A 10,674-nucleotide genomic window follows, 5' to 3' on the forward strand; every position below is an offset into this window, starting at 1 on the left:
CTGACTAAGCGAAGGCCTCAACCAATTGAGCTTTAAACGCACTTAGAGACCACAAAGGCTTTTCTGTTCCTTCAAAGCTATTGCTTGTAAACATCAGAGTGCTTATTGATTAAAACTGAGACTGTATCCTTACATAATATGAGGCTAGGAAAGGATCAGGACTGTGGTCTAAAAAGGATTTGAGCCAGAGTCAATCACTTCCCAAATGCCTTTACAAAGACGCCTTGAATTAACCAGCCTGATTAACACTCATCACTGTACCGCGCCGTGCAAGCCAGAGCGCTTGATCATACTCCAGACGCCACGGAGATGAAAGCAAACGCTGTTTTAAGATGGAGAAGGTCAGGACAGAACAAATTAATTCCATCATCATCATCATCATCATCATCTCATTACACTGTGATGATGATTAAGACTAAGGAAATGGATTTCATTGCCTGATTCATCCAACAGAACAAATGAAAAGATACGGCTCCATAATTTGTGGGAACATTTCCATAATCAAACATCAAGTGAGAACGGCTTTGCTTTGCTCAAACTAGGTGTTTGTAATAAAACACCTGAAAACAAAATAAATTTTGAAGCCCTAATTAAAAAAGCACAGAGTAAGACCTTTGCCATGGTGGAAAAATTCTTGTAATAGCAGTTTAAAACCAATCTTTGAATTCACATGGTTTCATGCAGTAAAGCTGAAAATAAAAGAGAAGTGTTCCGCCAAGTCTCATTGGGTGTTATGATACAGCTTCCCACTATTCACAAGATAAACAAATTGTGTGCAGTTTGTGGGCTGTGCAGCAAGAGAGTAACATAAAATCACTTACCGGTGTGCTCAATGTCTCTGCTGGACTGTAACATTTTTAGGGTTAGGGTGATATAGTGAAATTCTAAAACAAAAACTGCGGCAGAAAAAAAAAAGTTTTCTGCTCTAATGAAACTAAACAATTCATTGTTAAAAGCAGATTCCACAAAGCTACCTAGAGATTTTTAACCCTTGTGCAAAGCTCCTGTCGGGCCACCGTACTAATTTTGTTTGCCTCACAGTTCTGAGGTCTCAAATTCTGTTTTTCCCAATGTACTCAGGCTTTCTCCCACATTCCATTTTTTCGGGGGGATAAATAAAAAACATAAATTAAGATACATATTTGATCAGTTTACTTTATAATAACGTAACAAGAACTTTTGTTGTGAAAAAGACTTTTCAAAATACCACTGAATATGTACATGTGTTGTTACGCGTGCGAGCATACGCGCAAGGGGCGGAGTCTGTTTTTTTTTTCTTTTTTTTTTTTTTACATCAAGTATCGACGGACAGCCTGCCTGGAACAAAGGGTCCCCAAGTAGTAGTAGTAGCAGCGGTAGATCGGTACCACCGTGCACGTATGTTAATGCATTAAAAATATTTACAATTAAAATAATTACACATGTATTTATAATTTTTACTAGTTCTCGCTTGGTGGTTAGAGTTTCCTCCCCTGGCTGGCGTCGTATGTGTTGGGGTAGTTCAAGTGCTTTCCCAAGCGACGGAGCTTGGAGCCTTCGCTGTCCAGCTTCTCCGGCTAGCATCGACGCTAGCTGGCTAGGAGCAACCCCGCCTTCCGGTGGCCTTTTCTTTGCAGGTAACCACACCTCAAAGCGCACCCGGCGGCGTTACCCTCACCGTCGACCGTCGATAGTATTTCCGTAAATATGACTGACGGACATTGCGAAGGGATCGCGCTGCTCATGGCGACGTAGTAGCTTAGCAATGGCACGCGTCGTCCGATCATGGATGCGGCCCTGCGGCTCCGTTTACACCGAGCCGCGGTGTGTATGGCTCACTGTTTGTGTGTTTATGCGCGGGCGACTTCTTGTTTATTACACTTTGTGTTATAACAAGCGTCTGGTAGGGCTACTTTTAATGTATTTATAGCGTTGTTTGGAATGTTTAATTTGATTGCGGTCACTTAGAGCATCCGTCTCTTTGGACGGAGCTCCATTGTTTGCAATAGTGGAGGGCGGATCGCTCCAAATATCGATAATAAAGATATCGACGATGGCATTGGAATGGACATTAATACGGATCATTCTCATGAGATTGCTATTTGAAAGTCTGTGTGACTAAGTGGAAAGACTGCATTCAAATGCGTCATGGGAAGAAAACCAACTCTTCTACTTTTGTCAAGTAACCAATTAAAAAGATGCACTTTGAAAATGAAAAATTGCACTGGTCTGATTTCATGTGAATTTGTACTCGGTTTAACAATCAAATTATTCTGATTGTCCATAGAAAATGGTGTATAATTGCTGTCGTACTCTACTCGCAGTGTAGAAGGGAATTAGGACTAACACCAAAAACGATGCTTTGGCTGCCCCGTCAGTGAGAAGATTAAACAAGTAGAGCCCATAGAGGCGGGCAGGCAGACATCCCAGTGTTGGTTTTAATCTGGCACTGCTGCCTTTTAAACGGCAAGGCGACAGTGACACACCGTTTGCACGTGAATTGTGACTTTTTGAATTAATGGCGTCACCTCCAGTGCTGCATGTTGATGCCCCACATAAGAACAAGCATGATCCTACAGTCTGCGGCGCCGCTATAATTAATGTCTAATGAAAGCGTGTGTGGAGAGAGTGGCTGGCTCTAATGAGGCAGACAGGCTCATGTTTCCGAGGAATGCCCCCCCCGCCTCTCCTGTTATCCCACTTTGCCGCTGTCTACTAGAGTTTAAGATATCATTAGTCGGACCACTGCCTGTGTGAGGCCTCACAGAATTCATGTCCGTGCTCCCATGAATGCTTTATCTGGCCACACAAGGGTTAACAACAGACAGGGTTGGTGGGTATTGGGGGGTATGGGTGGAGGAGGCAACAGGGTGTGTGTGTGTGTGGAGGGGGGGGGGGGGGTCTGCACACACAGTGCAGATGGTGATGGGCTCTTATTGAAGGGAGGGATCCCCATGTCAGCGTGGATGCTATAAGAAGCGACCAGCTCGTGTTTGTTTTCCTTGTCCATTTGGCAAATTGAAGATGCATTAGCTAATGAAAGCAGCCAGAAAAGGCTCGGCAGGGTTGGGGTGGGGGGGGTGGGGGGTTTGAGCGTGGGCACGGGAGAATAAAAAAAAAAAAAAAAAAAGACATTACAGACGACGCACTTTTATTGGAGCGAAAGGCACCAAAACAGCCAAGAGTTGGATTACTTGCGGATGATGTTGTGATTTGAACGCAGCTACATCGAAGCAATCTTCTCTAAATCTTTACTCTTCTACCCACACCCACCCCTGCTCTCTCGCTCTCTGTCTCGCTCTGTGTCTCTCGCTCTCTGCGCAGGCTGTTCGTCAAAGTCATTCAAGCTGTACTCTCCCAAGGAACCCCCCAACGGCGGCAGCTTTCCCCCTTTCCACCCAGGCGCTATGCTGGATCGAGATGTGGGGTAAGTCTGCTCGAGCCGCACTGACAACAAGCCCGCCTGAGGGAAAGAAATAATGCTCTCATTACATATTATTTTATTTTGAAACGTCTGCAATGTATCGTCTACCACATTAGCTACTCTTAGTGTTACTTTTTATAAACCGTGACCTAATTCAATTCTAGGGCTCAGAACGAAATATGAATCGGTTGTAACATGCATGAACCTCATAATTACAAAACAGCTTTCACCCCAGAATTGATGCTTGTGATGATTCCAATGTGTGTGTGTGTGTGTCTTCCGTCAGACCCACACCCATGTATCCCCCGTCATACATGGAACCAGGAATGGGGTGAGTTCACAGCCTTCCAAATAAAGTAGGAATTCTTGGTGGTTTGTCACTGTGGACTTAACATTTTTGCAGACAAAGACAAACATTGTAAATCTCTTGCAATCACTTGGCTTACACGTGCGGTACGGTGGTGGGATTTGATCAGTGCAGCTCGAGCTTCATAGTGAGTGTTGAATTTCCCCATTTCCTGCTCCAGGAGACCCACACCGTATGGAAACCAGACAGACTATCGCATGTATGAGCTGAACAAAAGGCTACAGAATTGGACAGAGGTGAGTGATGTCATGTCATTTATTTGGAGATTTAGAAGCTCAACAAGCACATCTGGCTCTTTTAATTTTCCAGGTGATTTTAATAACATTTCTGAGGGGGCTATGTTTATAAAATTTACCTGATGACAAGCGTGCAAAATAAATCCAGAACCCCCTCGACTTTATTTACATTCAGGCAATAAAAGGATTATGCGATCAACCATATTTAGTTAAACATGTGAATTCAAATATCTCCACGTTCAACTTCCATCATCCGGAATGAGATGGCACGCAAGAAGTAAATTCTAAATTATGTTGAAGTATTGAAAGCTGTCTGTGGTTCCTTTTTCAGGATTGTGACAATTTGTGGTGGGATGCCTTCACCACGGAGTTTTTCGAGGACGACGCAATGCTCACCATAACGTTCTGCCTTGAAGATGGACCCAAACGATACAGTAAGATTAAGCCCGCCACACACGGAGCCAAACCAGAATCGAGCAGTGTGTGGGGTTCGCCCACTAGTTTTGGAAATTGAAAGTCTTCTAGTTATGACACACCACAGAGAATGCGTCGAAAATCCTGCCAAATTTGAATGATTGCGAAATATTGCTAGATGTATAAAATGGTGCAAACTATATTTGACCGGTATTGTTATAATAAACATGCTGATGATTAATTTTCTAAAATATGTATACGTCGTATATTACTATGATTATGAAGTATTTTTGCCCACATGCCCATAAAAGGGACACTTGACATTGATGACTTATTTTTCTCTTCAGCTATAGGAAGAACGCTGATTCCCAGATATTTTCGAAGCATCTTCGAGGGGGGCGCAACAGAGCTCCTCTACAACTTGAAGCATCCGAAGGAATCCTTCCACAGTAACTTTGTCTCTCTTGACTGTGATCAGTGCACCATGGTCACCCAGAACGGCAAACCCATGTTCACGCAGGTCTGGCCGGTCTTTCTACATTTTTCCTTTTGTAGACCTTTTCTCCAATAAATATTTTTCTTTGGGGGGTGGTCTCCCGCTCAAGGTTTGCGTGGAGGGCCGTCTATACCTTGAGTTCATGTTTGATGACATGATGAGGATCAAGACGTGGCACTTCAGTATCAGACAACACAGAGAGGTCCTCCCCAGAAGCATTCTGGCCATGCACGTGAGTGCTCAAACTCAAAACCTTGCGCATTCACAGCACTCCGATTTCTTATGTTGCCCATCATGCTCTTGCAGGATCCTCAAATGCTGGATCAGCTGGCTAAAAATATCACCAGATGCGGGCTGTCCAACTCCACACTCAACTACCTCCGTGTAAGGAAATTTGCCCTTAATAATGCGCACCTTAGCTAGAGTAATACAGTGGCACCTCCATAGAACAACAACATACTGTGACTACTTACCTTTTCTCGCTTCCATTTGTAATATTAGTCACAACTCGCAGGCCAGCAAAGTTCACCCGCAAACAAACTCAAACTGAAATAAGTCACTTGTCCCGCCTTCATGATTTTTTTTTTTTTTATCGCCAAAGGGGAATGAGGAATAGCTAAGCATGCAAGTCGACAACAGGCAGAGGGACATTTTTAATTTTTAATTACTTAAGTGAGTCAGTTAAACAAATGTCTGAACCACATTACAGTGGAGACTTAGTAATCAGTCATGGATCGCACATTAGCAAGTCAAGTGTCGGGAGAGAAAATGATGCGACAGCCAAACAGTAAGCACACGCACACGTCTGAAAACTGGAAATGGCCTTCTCATCCAGCATTAGAGTGCGACCTCACAAATACAATCCGGGACAAATGCTCAGAATCTTCCATCAACATGCTTCTAAACATCATGAAAAGCCTTACGAGAGTTGAAGCTGTTAAAAGCTCTTAGAAGAAGACTGGCATCATATTAAGTCCTGTGGATTAAGGATAGGAAGTCGCTGAGTAAATACTTTTGGCGATATCGTCTAAATAAATAAATTTGAACGTCTGCTTAAAAAAAAAAAAAAAAGATGACAGATTGGTGAAAGTGTTGGAAGTCGATCAGTGTCACGGAACGGTTTGTGTTCAACTTCGGAGGTACCACTGTAATGGGCTCAGCTGTACATGTAACAAGCCATCCTTTTCTGTTGTTATTAACCAAGTCCTAAAAATGATACCTTCTTAAGCTATGTGTGATATTGGAGCCCATGCAAGAACTAATGTCAAGACACAAGACTTACAGTTTGAGCCCCCGAGACTGTCTGAAGACTTGCCTCTTCCAAAAGTGGCAGAGGATGGTAGCACCCCCAGGTAAAAAAAAAAAAAAAAAAAAAGGGCAACACTCTTTAGCTTTATTCTAAAGTGTAATAAAACTCAATAGGAGCTCACGGTCTCCTCTTTATGTGCGCTTGTAGCCGAGCCTGCCAGACAAGCACCCAACAAGCGGCGGAAAAGAAAGGTGTCGGGCGGCAGCACGGTGAGCTCCGGCGGGGGCGGCAACAACAACAGCAACAGCAAAAAGAAGAGTCCAGCCAACAACTTCACACTGTCCAACCAGGTACCCATTAGCATGGCATCTACTTCACCTATAGGTGCAGCAGCAAAGGTTCGCTGAAGGTTATGGTGAAGATGGAAGCATAGAGCCCATTTTCAGGTGGGCTTTGTTTTGCGCAGAAGGCTGGGGAGTGTTAGTAATGAGCAGTCACAGCCATTATTATGTTTTTTTTTTTTTTTTTGGGGAGCAGTATTGCTGTGGTTTGATGACTTAAGGTTCACATGAGTCATGCAACATATTCTTTGGTTGGTTGGTTGGTTGGTTGGTTGAGACCCGAGGTGGAATGAACCCTTTATTCAATTACTAACGTTTGTGTTAATACTAAAGAGCATCCAGGAAAAAAAAAACAGTTCGGCATTGAAATTGGTTGAAAAGGAGTTTTAGGTTTCGGGTTATATGGTTGAGAATGTTTGCAGCGCCACGCTAGAGGCGTAGCTAGCCGCGTCATAGTGATCCCGCAGCATGGTGGAAGATTCGAGTCCCGCAGGCAGGCGAGGCTCCTCTTAGGGTCGACGTCGGAGGAAGCGGCATGGTAAACTCCTCGAGATGATTCAGAGAAAGGTCCGCACCACGATTGTCTGACTGACAATTGCTTTCAACACAACAGCATCAAGGGCCATCCTAACTGCTCTGATGCAACCCTCAAAAGGAGAACATTTCCCTTGTTGACTTCATGGTTGGAACATCTAAATCAGTTCTGAGGTTTGGGCTTCAAATTTCAGCTGTGATAGACAAGCGAGAGAACCCATCCATTCAAATAGCCATTCTGACCCCCTCCCCTCCTCGTATAAAGGGGATAATATGTGCCGGCCCTTACTGTCCCCTTTAGGACGTGATGATGGTGGGAGAGCCCACCCTGATGGGAGGGGAGTTTGGTGACAAGGACGAGCGTCTGATCACGCGACTGGAGAACACGCAGTTGGACGGGGCCAACGGCCTGGAGGATGAGGACAGTTTCAGCAACTCGCCAGCTCTGGGGTCACACTCGCCCTGGAACGGCAAGCCCCCCTCCAGTCAGGAGAGCAAGAACGACAACTCCTAGTCGTCCCAGTAGCGACCCCCCCCCCCCAGATTATTAATGGAAGCTTGAGGGTTTAGGGAGGGCAGTTGTTTTTTTAATTCAAAGATAACTATCGTGTGGATCAAGAGCGAGTGAAGTTCCATCATGAAATAGACCAGGGTGGTCAAAATGTGGTCTGTGGGCCCGCCAGCATTTTAATCTGGGCCGCCGAGCGAGATTGTAGACTTGTAAAATGCATTTATTTTTTTATTCATCGACATCACTACATCATTTGCCTTTTTCTGCAAATAATAACAAAATTACTTGTTTAAATTATTTCCTCATCCATTTTCTGTCCTGCATCTTCTATCCTTGAGGGTTGATGGCTCGCCTGAGCCTAGCCCAAGCTCCCAACTGATTTTAAGGCAAAAAGCGGACTACACCCAGGACTGCTTAGCAGTCAGTCACAGGGCACTTAGTACTATAGCCATTCACATGTGTACTGCCGGACATGGAGATTTTTTTTTTTTAATCGCTTCAAATGAAGACATGGAGATTTTTTAAAAACATTTAAAAAAAAAAAAAAAAAATTCTTTATTGCTTCAAATGAAGATCTCTGGTCACCTGTTTACATGTGATGTGGTCAATTCTGATTTGGGGTTTACATGCTCTGCTGCATTAATAAATTCAACAGTGTGTCACTCCAAGATGGATGTAAACGTGGGATTTATCAAGATGGAGTTCATTGGTATATTTAGCACAATACCTGATTGTTCTATACATTTATTAAAGCAATATATTGATTAGAAAACATGTTACAAGTACTCAGAACTACTTTTCTCGTCGCAGAAGAGCTCTGGTAAGACGTTGCCATTTTAAAGGGAATTGAACCCACACTGAGTGCACAAGAGTCAGGAGAAAGTACCATCTCTGTGACTAATAAATCAATTTTTACTTAAAATACAAAAAGTACAACAATTTGAATAAGCTTTTCATGAGTACAATATCATCAGATGACCTTTGTTTCTAAAATCAAATGTAGTCCTTTAGCATCAATTTTGCCCACCTTTGCACTACTGTCACTTGCTCCCTCACATTGCACTTGCTCAGTGGTGCTCAAGGCCAGCCCTCGTCCGCTCAGGTGGATCCGGCCGGCTGTGTGCACGCCCGCAATGGCGTTTGAGCCGCAGATGTCCCGTAGTCCCGAGCGCTGGCCACAGGCCCCCGTGCTCCGTGGGTTCTTGTTCCAACCTCGGGTCTCTCGGACGCGCATTAACCTCGGCGCCTTTGCTTCTGTTGTGCTCATGTCACCGGAAAAAGAAATAATGTCAATTTTTTGTTTTTGTGTTGCAGGCTGCAGAAAGTGTGCCTTCTTTTAGTATCGGAATTCCTCATTCGCTTTATAAAACTCAATTATTTGTTTTTGTAGGACCTGGTTGGAACAAAAACCTGTACAGTGCCGGAGCTTGAGGACCGGAGTTGAGAACCACTACGCAATCTCTAACACCTCCAACAAACACACACACAAAATCTTTGTGTCATACTACATGCAACGTTTGGGTACAGCAGAAATGGTACGCAGCATGTCTGGACAAGATTCGACAGAAGTGTGTTTTCATTTTCATTTCTTATGTAAAAACATAAAAAAAAATACCCCAGAAATATTCTTTGCACTGTTTTCACCATTAAGTCCAATCTATTTTTCTTAACTCTGACCCCCCCCCCCTTCCCTCTTTATTGTAAGAAGTGTAAACCAGCTGAACCTTGCAGTATATTCTTGTATAAATATTTGCTGTTAGACCTTTCTTCTTGTGATGGTAATAATGTGAATCAATATTGAATCCCTCCATCTTGTGTCACACTGTCAGTCAATCAAGGCCAGTGATTTGAATGCTCTGCCAATATGATGGATGGCAGGGATGGGGACTCTTTGGCCAATGGGATGCAATTTAAAAAAAAAAACCAACCTCAGAGGGACGTTACACAATAGCAACACGGGCAAATGCTCATTATGAACATTTTTGATGGTCACGCTCGCATTTATATTTTCTTCATTTCGGTGGGTGTTTTCAGGCCCATCCAACAGGCGAAATCCCTGCAGTATGACAGCAAGGCCTGCCTTGCGTTATATGCATTATGTCATTGTCATCTTCAATTCTACCTAGCGGGTACTCTCTTATAACTGAAAATAGAAAACGTCCCAAATTTGTTACTCAAATATTTTAACACATTTTGACACCATTGTAAAATAAGAAGAGGAAAAAAATCTTTTGTATTAAGTTTCCCAGACTGTTTTTAATCCCGGTTTAAGAAAGCTGTAGACCAAGGAGCTCCATGTAAAGAATCTTTAGATATTACCTACACTGCGCTGTTTGGTTTTAATGAAGAATTATTTTGTTTGCTTTACATGCTTTTGTTTTCATGTTTGTGTCTGTGCCTGTATATTTTTGGGTAGTCTTTTCTGTAAAAGTTATTCTATGTATCTCCCTCCTAGAACTATAAGAATCTCAATTTTATGTAAAGAGATAAAAAGTCTCCTTAAGGTTTTGTTTTGAACTGTGTTTTATTTTTATTATGGTACATCACACATACAATAATTCTGGCCTCATTTTTTGCGAACTATTTATTTTCCTATGTACTGACATGCCGTTTTTAGTCCAACCCACTTGTACAGTGCTCATGCATAACCGGTTTTATTAAGGGCTGCTGGATCAGTAAATGCTGAAAGGTCTTCTCTTTTTTTTTGTCATGCAGCGCCCAAGTAAATACATTCTGATTATTCACACACAAAAATCTTTTATTTGCTGTTGTAGTTTTCCAGTCTATCTGAATCAGAATCATGTATCAGATGACAGAAATAAAATAATCAGTTAGACAAATGACGTCTTTATTTACTCTTCATCTTCTCTAATTTCATATGAACAGTGAGATTGTGTCGCCATAGTGTCTCGAGTAATGTTACAACATAAATGTATTTTAGAAAAACAAGACATTTGCCTCATTGTTTGCTCATCGAGACTTATGACTATTTCAAGACTGTATTTTGTTTTATTTTTTAAGGCGGCTGTGACGTCAATTGACGACAACTCTCATATGTCAAGATGGCGTAACATAAAAGAGATGTCACTCTAATTTCTGCAAACAAATCTGCTAACGAAAATA

The 10,674-nt window shown here is 42.7% G+C and overlaps 1 protein-coding gene across 2 annotated transcripts; it reads left to right on the forward strand.

Moving 5' to 3' along the window:
* Nucleotides 1-1,289: 1,289 nt before the first annotated feature.
* ldb1a (LIM domain binding 1a) lies at nucleotides 1,290-10,391 on the forward strand. Of its 2 annotated transcripts, none has more exons than XM_061284586.1 (11): nucleotides 1,290-1,616; nucleotides 3,304-3,406; nucleotides 3,690-3,734; nucleotides 3,931-4,006; nucleotides 4,338-4,440; nucleotides 4,768-4,940; nucleotides 5,026-5,148; nucleotides 5,223-5,300; nucleotides 6,145-6,268; nucleotides 6,373-6,515; nucleotides 7,342-7,848. In XM_061284586.1, exons 1-11 carry the CDS (start codon nucleotides 1,487-1,489, stop codon nucleotides 7,552-7,554), a joined length of 1,311 nt encoding a protein of 436 aa, XP_061140570.1. In that variant the 5' UTR covers nucleotides 1,290-1,486; the 3' UTR covers nucleotides 7,555-7,848. The 2 variants fall into 2 exon arrangements, with proteins under 2 accessions (XP_061140570.1, XP_061140571.1); XM_061284587.1 differs by lacking the exon at nucleotides 7,342-7,848 and adding an exon at nucleotides 8,942-10,391 and having other exon boundaries at nucleotides 1,293-1,616.
* The last annotated feature ends 283 nt before the right edge of the window (nucleotides 10,392-10,674 follow it).

This window comes from Syngnathus typhle, linkage group LG8, assembly GCF_033458585.1.
Source record: "Syngnathus typhle isolate RoL2023-S1 ecotype Sweden linkage group LG8, RoL_Styp_1.0, whole genome shotgun sequence".
In the NCBI taxonomy this organism is placed as follows: Eukaryota; Metazoa; Chordata; class Actinopteri; order Syngnathiformes; family Syngnathidae; genus Syngnathus; species Syngnathus typhle.

Excerpts from the sequence above, each read along its gene's own strand:
- ldb1a (XM_061284586.1), top strand. The coding sequence starts at position 1,487 with ATGTGTTGGGGTAGTTCAAGTGCTTTCCCAAGCGACGGAGCTTGGAGC. Across the intron at positions 1,617-3,303 it reads CGGTGGCCTTTTCTTTGCAG|GCTGTTCGTCAAAGTCATTC; the intron begins GTAACCACACCT and ends CTCTCTGCGCAG. Across the intron at positions 4,941-5,025 it reads GCAAACCCATGTTCACGCAG|GTTTGCGTGGAGGGCCGTCT; the intron begins GTCTGGCCGGTC and ends CTCCCGCTCAAG.